A 14737-nucleotide genomic window follows, 5' to 3' on the forward strand; every position below is an offset into this window, starting at 1 on the left:
TGGGTTTTAGGGGCGTAGTGACCAGTAGATGGGGTGTGGGGTGCAGTGTCCCTCGGTGAGGATGTGGGTTGGGGTGCAGTGTCCAGCGGGTAGGGTCTAGGGGTGCAGTGACCCGTGGGTGAGGAGGGGGCTGGGGTGGGGTATACGGGTGCAGTGCCATAGCTCAGCTGGAGGAGGTGCACAAGGGGTGCAGCGCCCGGCGGAGGGGGCCTGAGGCCGGCCGGTGCGAGTGGCAGGCGGCGAGCGGGCACGTTACCTGCGTGCTGGAAGCCCGGCCCAGCCCAGCCCAGCCCCCCTCCCCGGCGCTGTCAGACCGCGGAGAGGCCGGGCCGAGGCGCTGCTGGGAAGCCGATCCCACTCCGCTCCTCCCCGGCTGCGCCCAGCCGCCGCGGCCATGACCGATAACATCCCCCTGCAGCCCGTCAGGCAGAAGAAGCGGATGGACAGCAAGCACCGGAGCGGGTGAGCGCGGGGTCCGCAGCGGGCGCTCCCCTCGGGTCCCGCGGCTGCCGTGGCTCCCCAAACCCCGGCTTCGCTTTTTCCGATGCCCGGCTGGCTGGGCTGCTGCCCCGCGGCTGCAGGGGGCTGCGCCCCTCTAGGGCCCTGCCCGGTGGCTGATGTGTCCGGCTGGGCTCCGGCTGGTGCTGGGCAGCCAGCCCCGCCCTGGAACCGGCTCCCCGGTCCGCTCTCGGGGGAAGGAAGGAAGGAAGGGAGCGAGCGATGGGTGGGGATTGCCCCCTCCTCCTCCTCCTCCTCCCTGGGCTGGGGAGAGGCGTCCCGGCAGCGGCGTCCCGGCAGCGCCGGGGACCCCGGCTCTCTCGCCATGTGGCTGGCTGGGGCGCAGGGGGCCCGGCTCGCCTTTGTTTGTTCCAGCAGGGCCCGGCCCCTGGGCAGCAGCCGCACAACCCGCCCAGGAAAGGACACAGCGGGCTCTGGCATTAGGGGGTCCCCTCTCCTTTGGGAAGGGGAGGCTGGACTGGGAAAAGCTCCCTTCTTTTGGGAGGGGGCCTAGGAGGGTCGCTGGCCTTGCAGCCCCCCGGAGAGGCTGAGAGCTGGTGTTGGAAGATGGCATTACTAGGGGACCGATCGAGGTCTCCTCTCTCGCCCGGGGCTGCCTGGCCAAGGTCCTGCAGGGCGGCGGCCGCAGCGGCGTTCCGGCAGGAGCTGACAGGTTGTTCCTGACGCCATTGTCTGTGGCACACCCAGCGCCGCGATCCCAGCCCAGCGAACTGCAAGAAAAGGGCAGGATCCTGCCATGGCAACCTGGTTACGCTAAAACGATAGGCCCTGCTCCCTTGTGCAGGCGGAGAGCCCCTTCCCTGCCGTCTCGCCCTGTGACTGCAGGACCTGTGCATCTCAGGCTGGGTGAAATGAAAGAACAGAGCCCTCTTGGAGGCTCGTATATTGCCAAGCTTGAGGAATGAGCCTCAGATGAAGTCACTTGGCACTCCATTTATTACTGCTGTTATGAAGAGATCACACCCAGTTTTTCTTCCTTGCACAAATGTAAACAAAGAAATAGCCTGACAGCTTTAAGCCGTAGTGTCAGGAACAAACTGGCAATGGCCAGATTTTCAGACGTATTGACTTTCTCAATGGGAGCTCAGCTCCTCTGAAAATCAGCCCATATGCTTCAGTGGCACTCAGGCACCCTGGTGATTGGGAGGGCTATGAAACCCTTGGCTGGATGGCTTGTTGGTAGATTATCTTGGGGGAAGGGGAGGATGTGTATGGCAAGCCATTTGAATACAGATTTTCATTTAATGTATTTATCATTTAACATCTGATCAGGATCATTCTGTTGCTTAGCTCAGCGTAGGCAGAATGCAGGTTGTTGCTTCACTGAGTGGGTTTTATTAATGACAATACACTTGTTTTCAGGAACAAATATATTTATAACTTTATAACAAAGGGTTCTAGCTACTTACAGATCTTACCATTTTAATTATATTGGTACAGCTAAAGCAGTGCAACCCCTGATGATGTATTGATTATATTGATATAAAGGTGGTTTATTCCTGTGTAAAAAGAAAAGGAGTACTTGTGGCACCTTAGAGACTAACCAATTTATTTGAGCATGAGCTTTCGTGAGCTACAGCTCACTTCATCGGATGCATACCGTGGAAACTGCAGAAGACATTATATACACAGAGACCATGAAACAATACCTCCTCCCACCCCACTCTCCTGCTGGTAATAGCTTATCTAAAGTGATCATCAAGTTGGGCCATTTCCAGCACAAATCCAGGTTTTCTCACCCTCCGCCCCCCCCCCCCCCCCCCACACACACACAAACTCACTCTCCTGCTGGTAATAGCCCATCCAAAGTGACCACTCTCTTTAAAATGTGTATGATAATCAAGGTGGGCCATTTCCAGCACAAATCCAGGTTTTCTCACAAATCCAGGTTAGTCTCTAAGGTGCCACAAGTACTCCTTTTCTTTTTGCGAATACAGACTAACACGGCTGTTACTCTGAAACCCATCTTATTCCTGTGTAGCTATTCCCATGCAGGTAAGGGAATAAGCTGTACCAGTATTTTATACCAATGTAACTGTGCCCACACTAGGGGTTGTACTGGTATAACTATTTCAGTTAAAAAAAAAAATCACAACCCTAACTGACAACATTATACCAGTACAAAATGTGTGTATAGATTTGGAATCGAAACTTGCTGACTGGAAAGTAATGTTGTATTATGATGACAAATTGTGATCCAATGACAAATTAATCTTTTTTGTTTTAAATATCATATACAGTTGTAGCAAATACACCAAAATCTCAGAAGAAATAATGATTGTGTTGGAACAAATAAGGAAGAGTACATATCAATTACCATTTTGTTACATTTTTTGGTTAATAATTGTGATTTGGATTCTTTTTAACTGAGGTTGTTGAGCAACCTACAATGTTCTGTTGATGGATAAGGTTTCTGTCATGTAGCTGACAGTATGTTGATTTAATAATGTGAAGTTGGCCTGGACACTGAGGACTAGACTGTGGAACATGTGTGCTATATAGCAGTCATGGTAGTAATCTGTTAACGACAGTTCCTGGGTTGGCCACTGCTTAAAGTTCAGTTATGAGATAAAGGATCAGCTATATGAGGGGCTTAGGGTATTCCTCAATGCTCCTTAGCTGATTTGCTTTCTTAGAGGTCTCCACAATCTCCATAGGTCTCTCTTGGGCATTCTGTTGTGGTGTGCCTTGTTAGCAGATGCTGACAGCAATTACCCTGATGTAACGTAAGCACTAGCCCTATGTCACTGGCTAGGGAGCTCTCACTTGGAGGCAGTATTTCCTGTGCTAGCAAGAACTGTTGACAGCTTGCTCTTATGATGCTGCATTGATTTAGTGGTTTGAGATTCTGTGACTTTTTTGTTTTTCTTTATACAAGTCCTGATCTCTCTCTCTTTTTTTAAAGACCGGCACACTCCAGAAAAGTGACTTATTTACAATGATTTTCAGAGTCTTGTCTTTTGTCAAACAGTCTCTGACATAAGTTAGTTTATTTGATCAATATATTGGGTGCATTGGCAAAGTATCTAAGCAAAGCAAAGCGGCTCCCTTTCCCCCCAAATATTATAAGTCTTAAGAGAGAGCAACCAGCCAGACAGTATAAGTCCTTGCTCTGTCATCCATCTCAAGCCCCCTGGCACAAAATGATCCATTTCCAACTAATTAGAGAGGAACAGGGAGAAAATGGTAGCAGATGCAGAATGGGGTCCTGGCCCATGACTGGGCGTTCTATGTAGTACTGCAATGCAAATAATAATAGTATAAACCCCCCAAAAAGTGGTATCCAGGCTAACTCCTGGAAGACCCTACCTTATAATATGGTTTTGATTGCTGCTTGGATTGTAAGAGACTCTTTGTGGCATTCGTTATATGTGTATACAGTGCCTAGCACAATGAGGTCCACATCTCTGATTGGAGTCTCTATGTGCTACTGTAATATATATAAATTAATAATAATTGACCAGTGATCCCTTCTGACCTTAAAGTCTCTGACCCTAACTTAACAGTAGACCTCTCAAACTGAATGTAACTGCTGGGAAGGCACATAAGGCAAGAGGAGATTGTATTAGTATATGAAGTCATTCATTTAGGTCTCTGAGTATATGAACAAAGAGCTAGAACTGTTTGAAATACTTGCAGCCAGTGTAGGCCATGGAGGGCAAGTCCACGTTACTGATCTTCCTCCTCCTTACAAGGCAGCAGCCATGTTTCAGCTTCCAGATGCATTTCAAGGGAAACACAGTGAGGAACTCATTACAGTACCGTTACTGAGATGTGACAAAGGAAAGGTTGGCTGTGGACCATGTCAAGGAGAAACAGGTGTTTTAATAAGTTGGTGATGGCAGTAGCCATTCTTGGCCATAGCCACAACATTGACCCCCTCCCTCCGCCCCGTCCAGTGTGCAGGCAAGGGTGACTTCTGAATTCTGCAGCTGTATTGCTTGAGTAATGGACACGTTTTTCACAATTTTCTTGTCACCTTGGTCTGGTCTTGACTGAGTTATATAGTTATCTCACCCAAATAAAAATGCCAATTTAGCTATGACATCCTGATAACCACTCTCTGGAGTCTATAATGTCAGTTCAAAAAGAGACATGGTATTGAGTAATCTCAAAATGCTGATGATAGTGTCACAGCCCGTACCTCTGTAGGGGCTTCTGGGGGTTATGTATCCTGAGACAAAAAGCTGTGGCTTGCTTTCTTGCTATGGACAGTACCCAAATGTACCAAGCATATCAAAGAACATATGCAAAGACTTGATCTCTACCCTGAGCACCTTCTAATCTAAGGACCCATTCCTACTATGTAGATCATGCAGGAAGACTGCTGTGCCTATGTAGAGACTATGTAGAGGCAGGCACTGTTTTTTTGTTCTGCATTTGTACAGCACCTAGCACAGTGGGATCCTGATCCATGACTCTGGCTCCTAGGTGGTGTGGTAATGCAAGTAATAAATAATAGTAAATGTGATGCAACAAGTGAGGAAAACCAAAGAATAATTGGAAATGGGATGAAGAAGGACAAGGATTCCAGTAATAGGTCACATGGTTACTCTGTTATGGTATTGAGCTTAATGGTTCCATTAAAATGGTAAATTAGCTCACTTGTAATCAACGGGGAGAGATTGGAGTGAATAGATGAATAAATGATTTTTGGCCCCTATCCTGCCTCTGACTGTGTGGGTAAACCTCTGCATTTGTGTAGAGCTGCATTGATTTCAAAGGGGCTACAGACAGGAACAGTGTTTCTCTCATGCAAAGTCAAGTGCAGTATCGGGGCCTTTATTTATTAAGTGCGCACTTGGCCCTGCTGCACAGCCACTTACAATGCAAAAACATCCTAAATAATATAAATCAGTTTAAAAAGTCAAGGGAATATAATGGCAAAGTGGTGGTATCCTCTGGAAAGTGCTCCCCAAAGTGTTTCCATGGGTATTTCTTAATGACCTCTTGTATAAAATTTAATCAGTTGACAGTGGATTTTTTTTTATGGCTATTACTGCAAATTTAGCCTGATATCTGCAAATCAAGATGTTGTCTTTCTGCCTCTTGCCTCATCACCAGTAATAAAGATTTGGTAAGAAGAATTTAGGCCCCTGACAGACCCTCCCAAGCATAGAGGTCCACTTGTGTGGACCCTCATACTTCACCGGTGCTTTGTGCAAGCATAAGGGTCTGAACTGCATATTTCTAACTGCAGGATCCGAACCATAGATAACAGTTCTACTGATTATGCATGTGGCAGAGTAGAACCCAGCTCACTGTTCTATAGCTGTACTGACTCTGCGATCCTAAAAAAACACTTAGTCCAGGGTCCAGTTCTGCTATTGGGTATGAATGAATGGATGCCTGTACTGACAGACCCTATCTGAAACTGGATCCACATGGATCCTTTTGCAGGATAAAAGGGCCTCAGTCAACAAAGGTAGCAGATACAACTGAAAGTTGCAAATGATATAAACACGTTGAATGAGATTTTTACGTAATTTTTCTGACCCTTTGAAATCATAACTGTTGTGATAGATTATGGATTGTTGTAGAAACCTATAACTTGGGTTAATGCTGTTAGTAATTTTTTGACCCAAACAGTAAGTGTTTGATTTGAATATAGAACAACTTGTTTTCGTGCTCTATGAACATTTTCATTTGAATGTTTTTGTACCTTATTTAAAAAGGAAGTAATTAAAAAATTCAGTAAAAAATTTATTTTAGAGTAATGTGCTTTAAGCTCAACAACTATATACATCAGTGACTGCTACTATGATACTGCAGGTGTTTATCAATATTAGTAGAATAGAGTATAAAATAGAAAATATAATATAATTTAAATAACATTAGTAGCTAATGGCAATATTTTTAGTTCCATCTGAAAAAAGTGGAAATATCTTGAGTGTTTCTAGCTTTAGCAGTTGATGATTCATTTTATGTAGAAAGACTTTTAAATTTTGTTTGATTTTGTTACTCTTATGTAGAATAATACTTTAGATTATTGAACTTTGAAATGTGTTAACTAATCCTAACTACATCTCCACGTGATAGGGGTAGTGTAATAGGTTGGTACCCATTCAAAAAGTGTCCAGTGTTTTCTTGGTTTTAAAAAAAGCAATTTGAATGTATTAATGATTTCATAGGAATAGTAAAATATTTTGCAACATCCTCGTCCACAATTGCCACCTCCCCCCTCCCCCCCGGAAAACAACAACAACAAAAAACCATCTAAAGCAAACAAAAACCTGCCCCAAGGGAAAAAAATCTATTGGTTTTCCAGGTAAACTTGCATCTCCCTCCTACACAATCCATTTCTTAAAGCTTTATTTTTCTAACACAAATCCTGTTTAAAAAAAAAAAAAAAGAACATGCATTGGTTGATTAATCAAGCTATTTGAGGTTTGGCATTTAGGGTCTGTGTACAGTTCTTTAAGGAAAACAAGTGACTTATGTTGGAAAAGGTTGAAAACCCCACCTTTAAGGGATGACTTATTGATTGACTTCTCAATAACCTGCAAGGAAAAGTCAAGAGCGAACTTTCAATAATATGACAGATTGTTCCTGGTTCCAATTGATCAGCATTATCAAATGCATTTTTGAGAGGTTAAGATAATTCAGTTTCCAAAGGGGAAGAAAGAAAACACTAAAGAGGCGTCCTGAAGTTTTTCTATGTTGATCTCCTCGCTAACAATCTTTCCACACCTTCTTTCACTTAAGCAGTTATCCTGTGATTTGTCTGAATTTTATTGTTAACTCTTGAATACGCAGTCCTAGCCTTGATCTGCTAAAACACCAACTGCTGTTACAACAATTCATTAATAATTATTGTGCTTAGTGAAAGACTAGCCCGTGTATGTGAGTGCAGGATGTTAAAGCAGAAATAATGAGTTTTAGAATTCTATCTTCAGAGAACAAAATATAAGATTTCAATGAGGACTTTAAAGAATGTTAAATGTAGTTGAGTATCTTCCCAAGAAGTTAAATATTTGCTTCTAGGAATGGGCACGCAAGTCTACACCACAGAAATATCTGCTTTCCTGCTGAAAGTTCCATTACAAATTTATCAAATGGGTAGACATACTGCACCTGCATAAGTGATGTGTAGAGATGAACTGTTGCCATTCAGCATTCCTGGATATGTTTAGTTTGGTTTGTAAGTTTCTGCTCTCTACCCAGTCAACAAAATTGTCCAGATTGCTTTGCTGTTTTGTGGGACAACAGGAAAAAACAAGGTCAGGGAAGTGAATAGGTGTTAAATTCCAGCTGTGGTGGTTTGACTATAAGCTTTCATAACAAAAAGCTCTTTAGGGATCTTCTCGAACATACAAGTGATAAAGGTCAAAGTTTGTATTCCTGGCATCGTTAGCTATATTTTTAAACCTATCTGTGGAAATACACTGGCACATGCTTTCTTTGTTTAGTTTTACATTTTCTGGAGAAGGTTGGATGTAATGTGATTCTGAAACTTGCTGACTGACTTTTCCGGTTAGTCCATTAAACCATCAACTGCAACCCATGGATTTGTATTATTGCCGACTGGAGTAACACGTCTGTTTTTTTGGGTTTTTTTACTGCAGTCTTTAAATTGGATAAAAAGTCTGTGTTACAGAACTGCATAGGTCAAGTTCTGCCTTTTTTATTATAAGGTTCTGTAGATAGTATGAAAGTACAAACAGCATATAAATAGATATCCAGGACTATGTGTGATCACTTAAAAATGCCTTCAAATAGAAGAGAAAATATAATAGGGGAATCTCTTGTAAATTCTCTGCACATGTGTTGGAAATCAAATGTGTTGTAAGTAGCGATAATTCTTCTTTACTTGGACAATATTATATGTATCACTTTCAGAACCCAGATAGGCAGGAAGTCTTTTTTCTCGAGTTTAAGTACATGTTGAACTTTCTTTCCCCCGTATCTAACGAAGTTGTGAAATCTTTGGTTGGCTAGGAGTTGCAGAAATTGGAAATGAATTATTAAAAGTTAACATAATTAACTGTTGTTCAATACTTGTGTTTGTAGTGAAGTACTGTTCCAATAGCAACATTCCTGTTTGTAGTGGGGATATTGTGTGAGATGATAGCCTTGTTTACAAAATGTGCTCTCACTTTCACTTTAGCACCTAGAGTTAAATCATGGTCCATTACTCCTCTTTTTCCTTTGGTAGGGTCTACTTCTTAAGTTTAGACTGACCCTGATCCAGCAAAGCATTCAAGCCTGTGCTTAACTTTAAGCACTTGAGTTTCTCTATTGAAATATATGAGACAATTCACATGCTTAAATGATTTGCTGGACAGGATCTTGAGCTTTAACTATGGTCAAATCTGCCTTGTTACTAAAATCATGTTAGGTGTTATATATACTCAGTGATTTATAAGTTCATAGTAATTTAAAGAAACTAAGTGCTGTTTAAAATGTGTATATTTATCCCCACACAGAGCACTCCCTTTTATAAGAACATTCAAGTCACTGTTTTATGTTAGCATCATTCATGTAATTTTCTATTGCATTTCTGAAGAAACATATCAGTGAGCTCTTTATACCCTTTAAAGTTTTAGAAGTTAGTTTTGGATAATTTAAAATAATCTTTGGAACATATTGGTGAATTATAATAACCCAAGAACATATTAGAAGTTCTGTGTTAAAATATTTGGTCCCCCTTTTCGCCCTATCTCCTCATGTAACTATAAAGATATGTAGCTCTTTATTTCTCTCAGTAAAATCCCTAAAAGAGGCTCAACCTGAAAGATAAGCAAAAGTAACTTTGGTTTCTAATATGTGATTAGCAGGAGTCTGTCTGGAATTGTGAAGCAGGTTGTGGAGATAAACTGAGCATTGTAAATGCACGTTCCTTTTGGTAAAGCCTCTGTTTTAGAACTTCACACTGAAGGTCATTCTAAATACAGCAGTTAACATGAGTAAATCTGGCTAACTTTGTGTCGCTTTCCTCTCTCATTGAGATTTGAGAAAACAATCCTCCCATTCCTAAAAATGAACAAATATATTTCCCTTTTGACACCCCTCTGAGCACCAACATTTTCATTAATTTATTTCTTAAATAGCACTAGTATAGTTTAAAGGAAAATTATTGACTTAAATCACAGCTCTGTCTGAATTTTTTTCCCCTAAGTCTACAAGCAACACCTTTAATAGACGTAATTAAATACTTATGATTAGAATTAGATTTAAAAAAACATATTTTTAAAGTTTAATTTGTAAACTTGACTACACTTTTTGTGAGGTCAATTTAATTGTTTTGCCTTGTATAAGTCAATTTCCCATAGTTTTTTCTGTATCTGTCTTCCATTACTCCTTTTTCTCTCCTCACTGACTGAAAGATGGGGTAAACTTTTAAAAAACAGGAAAGTGTGATTGTAAAACTGCAAAAATTGGCAGGGAGATTCAGATGCAAGAGTGGTACCGGAAACTACTTTTAACTCTCTTTTGAAATTGGATAGATTTTGAATTATTATGAATCACGTTTATTATGTTAGTACCTAAAGACCAGTCAAAAATGTGCTAGGTATTATACAAACACAGAGTAACACACAGTGTCATTTTCTAAAAGTAATCAAATGTAAATAACCTGGGTGAAAGCGCACATTAAAAATCAGAAACTGTCATTATAGATACTTGAAGGGTAAAAGATGTTCTAGATTATTTTACTCCAATAAGTTGAGATATCTGTTCATTGCTTCAATCAGTCAAGTTACTAACATTGAAAGCTGTATTTATTTCTATTAAATTTTCCAGAATTCTCATACATTTTCCTCTAGCAAATGAACAAATAGTTTGTGGGTGAGCAGCAGATGCTAACTGGTGAGGCTGTGATAAAGCTGACCTGTATATTGTTATAGACCGAAAAAGGTGATGAACCCATAATTTAGACACTGTGTGTTTTCACAGAAACGTGACAAAGCTGTAGGGAACCAGTGCTGGGATCCAGTGTTTTAGCTGATGGCATTTCACCCTTCTTCTCGACCAAAACTACTATTCTGTAATCATAACCGCCTGTAATTCTGTCGAGAGAAGCCATAGGTCTTTCACCTTTAGGAGCAGTAGTGGTGTACTCTGCAGTACTGTGTAATATGGGACAAGATTTTTATTTGATTCCACGCTTTCTGTGAGGAAGGTTTTTGCGAAAGTTAATAGTTATAGTGATCACTTTTATTATAATTTTTTCTTTTGAGGTTATAAGCTCTTTGGGGGTAGGGACTGTCACTGTATGTTTGTACAGGACCTAGCACAATGGGGCTCTGATCTAACTGGTGCCCTTAGGCTATACCACAACACACACACGTTATCTTTCTGATAAGTTTCAGAGTAGCAGCCGTGTTAGTCTGTCTTTGCAAAAAGAAAAGGAGGACTTGTGGCACCTTAGAGACTAACCAATTTATTTGAGCATAAGCTTTCGTGAGCTACAGCTCACTTCATCGGATGATGTTTCACTTACTGCTTCTTAGTGAAATGTAATCACATCAGAATAGTGATCTGATTATGTGGGAAATCATTTTGCACTGGTCTAAAAAGAGTGAGAAAATGCCTCTTATAAAAGTTTAATCCAGTTAGATGTCCATGAAATACTTTGAGTTAGACTACCTTTTCCGTGCTAGCTTCTGTAAACCAATTGGATTTTCAAGCTTTTTGGATTCTGAAGGAGTTTACTTAGCAGATAAGATTTTTTTTTCCCTGTGTTTATTTGCAGATGGGGGTGGAATGCATGAAAGCTGATACTTTTGTATAAAACCACCTTTGTAGCAGTGAATGGTGTGCTCTATTCATCATGCTGTTTCCTGTTCTGCAATACGTATATAGAGAGTTTACCTGCGGAAAGCATTGAATACTTCCTTAAATGGAAATTTACTTGCTTTATTTCTGATCAGTTAGATACGCAGTTACCCAAATTGTTTGAGCAGATGACTGTTATAATTTAAGGCAGACATCTTGACATTGTTATCTAATGTAGTGAGTCAGATATGCATTTCTATCTGATCTCCAAGGCATTCTGTTGTAAGCTTGCATCTGATACTGGGCTGTATTTCAAATGTCAGTGAAATCTAATACAAATCCTTTTGCTATAAAAAGGGGGGAAAACATTAGCTTTTATTTCAAGCAGTGACAGGAGGAAACTTGAAGGAAAAACAATCTTTGCTGACCTGGAAGGCTACAGCATTGCCATTTTGAAAAAGAGAGAGACTGTTCCCGAGTGTGTCCTTTTGTAAGGACAAAGGAGAGTGGGAAATTTCTGTATCTTCTAGCAGATACAGAAATACACATGTGAGGAGCGATTTAAAAAGACTGGGACTGTTCAGTTTAGAAAAGAGACGACTAAGGTGGGTATGATAGAAGTCTGTAAAATCGTGAATGGTGTGGTGAAGGTGAATAAGGAAGTGTTGTTTACCCCTTCACATAACACATGAACCAGGGATCACCCAATGAAATGAATAGGCAGCAGCTTTAAAACAAACATAAGGAAGTATTTCTTCACACAGCACACAGTCAACCTGTGGAACTCATTGCTGTGGGATGTCATGAAGGCCAAAAGTGTAACTGGGCCTCAAAAAAGAATTAGATAAGTTCACAGTGGATAGGTCCTTCAATGACTATTAGCCAAGATGGTCAGAGACACAACCCCATGCTTTGGGTGTCCCTAAACTTCCAACTGCCAGAAGCTGGGACTGAATGACGGTGGATGGACCACTCAATAATTGCCCTCTTTTGTTAATTCCCTCTGAAGCATCTGGTGCTGGCCACTGTTAAAAGACAGGATACTGGGCTAGATGGACCATTGGTCTGACGCAGTAAGGCCGTTCTTATGTTCATCTGTTTGTTCTCCTATTCCTCCATTTCTCCTGGGTATTAGGGGCCTTTGTATTTCTTTCTGATCCATTTGGGACCAGATTTTTTGCTAGCTATTATAACTGGGATCAAAGCAGTATAATGCATGTCAAGTTGTGTCAGAAGAAGTGCCAAATGGTTGTAACTGACTTGTGGATAATAAAAAGAGGATTGCTGTATTGCATTGGATGTTTTAACGACACTGCTGATCCAAACAGAGCTGGCCTTGGGATAGGGTGCAGCCTGCCTTGGACTGATGGGACATGGAATGGATCATTCCGATTATAGGTTTGAAAAGATGTAATAATTATTTGCTGGGGAGAAGATTGGGAGACCATATTCTTCAGGATGAGTATGGAATTCCAAATCACTACCAAATCAGCAGGAGAGTGACAGAATTGTACTGTGTTCTTTATGGAGCTGGAGACCGAGGGAACTGTACAAGTTTACAGCCTGGTCAGGAACCATATGCAAAAGGTGCATAGATTTAATTGAGCATAAACACTGCAGGCTCGGGTGTTTAAGCCATTGCTTTTTCTTAGCAGAATGTGGGTAACCCTCCCATTACGGATAGGATTCACTTTAGTAATTCAGCAAATATGTGTCCTAAGGTGTAGCAATAGAAAGAAAGATTGGTGCATGCTGCTCAGTGATGTCACAACTATTGATTGTGACACAGTGACAAAGTACAAACTGATATTGTTCACATTCTTTGGGAGTGAAGTGGAGTTTCATACGAATGTGGATTTCAACTGCCTGAAACCATTTTCGGGCAATAGATAGTGAAATTTGTTTTCTGAAATTACAGCTGCGATAGCAGACATTGACCTGCGCTGCCTGCCCTGTGCTGTACAGGAGCTTTTTGTGAGGATTGTAAACAGGACAGAGAGGCCGAATTCCACCCCATGTGTAAACTGTAGGGTGTGGCAGCTACCAGTGCTTCCGAATAACATGCCCAGTCTACAAATAGCCATGAAAGAGGGAGGTCCTGAGCAGTTTCAGCTGTCCCCGGGGAAGAAAACTCACTCAATACTGCCAACTCTAAAGATTTAAAAATCATGTCAAGCTCCCAAAATCATGAGTGCCTTAAAATCATGAGGGTTTTAGAAGGAATGATTTGGGGGTTATTTTTATTTCCCTTCAGGTTTCTGAGTTTTCAGGGAACACTCAGGTCACATTTTCTGTCTTTAGTCTGCCACGAGCAGGGCTGAAAAAAAAAGAAAGACGAGATCCTCATGTAATCTGACCTCTTGGGAATCTTGTGGCTTTAAGAAAAACATCAAATATCAGGAGAATTGGTGACACTGATTACTTTCAAAAGCCATGAATATAGATTTCTGGGAGTTCATGTCCTAACATACGTTGGAGGAAATTTAACTTATATATAGTATTTATCTGAAATATGACATGTATTCGGTTTTCTGATTCTGGCAAATGTATCTCTTTAGAATTTGTTGATTTCAGCTACAGCAAGATCAGGCCTTGGTCTTTTTATTACTCATGATAGGGCCAAAATGGCAGATACTCATGTTTTGCAAGAAGGTGATATAGAAACATTCCTTTATACTGTAGCTTGCCTAGTATTTTATCGTTCATACTTCAAATACATCTACAGTACAGTAGGAGGTATCCTGTAGGCACAATATCAGTTTTACCCAAGTTATGCTGAAATTTGTGGCTTTCAGGATTTCCCTCTGTGGCTTTTACTAAAGGACAGGGGAGATGTCACAGAGCCTTAATGTTAGCCCCAGAAAAGGGAAGAGTAGATTAATGGATTACAGCTGGAAATGTTTATTTCTTGTTTGTTTTAGCTAATTTAAAGTTGGTGATGGGAGGAATATAGTGCTGAGTCTGTGGGTGTTCCAGGGCTGGAGCATTGACAGGGGAAAAAATGGTGGATGCTGAGCACCCACCGGCAGCCATCTCCCCTCCCCTCTCCTCCTCTCCCCTCCCTCCCAGCGCCTCTTGCCCACCACGATCAGCTGTTCTGTGGTGTGCAGGAGACACTGGCTGGGAGGGGAGAGGAGCAAGGGCTCGGGGGAGGGGGCGGAAAGTGGCAGGGTGGGGGCGGGAAGAGGTGGGTGGGGACTGGGGGGAAGGGATGGAGTGGGGGCTGGACCTGGGGAAGAGCCGGGTGGTTGAGCATAGAAAGTCGGCACTGCTGGGGACGAGAGTGGCTTCCATGGCACAAAGAATGCTATCTGGGTAGAAAATCAAAACAGGCTTCCAATTTTGATGTTTTTCTGTGTGACTGTTTTGGAGGAAATAAAAACATTAATACTCCATGCATTTGTTTTTTGCCAAATACTGTGTTATGACACACACTAAAGGGCCAAATAAAATTTATATTTATCTGAATATTTTGTACCTTCTATTGTTAAAAGTATCAGCT

General features: G+C 41.6%; 1 protein-coding gene across 2 annotated transcripts in view; it reads left to right on the forward strand.

Annotated features, from left to right (window-relative positions):
* The first annotated feature begins 217 nt into the window (after nucleotides 1-217).
* ATP9A (ATPase phospholipid transporting 9A (putative)) overlaps nucleotides 218-14737 on the forward strand; it is a 93166-nt gene continuing 78646 nt past the window's right edge. Inside the window, exon 1 of one of the 2 annotated variants that reach the window (XM_073309381.1) lies at nucleotides 218-462. In XM_073309381.1, coding sequence (XP_073165482.1) covers nucleotides 395-462 — 68 coding nt within the window. In that variant the 5' untranslated portion in view covers nucleotides 218-394. The remainder of the gene's footprint in view (nucleotides 463-14737) is intronic. The other variant, XM_073309379.1, reaches the window with a different exon arrangement.

The sequence above is a fragment of the Lepidochelys kempii genome, chromosome 13 (genome assembly GCF_965140265.1).
Source record: "Lepidochelys kempii isolate rLepKem1 chromosome 13, rLepKem1.hap2, whole genome shotgun sequence".
Taxonomy (NCBI): domain Eukaryota; kingdom Metazoa; phylum Chordata; order Testudines; family Cheloniidae; genus Lepidochelys; species Lepidochelys kempii.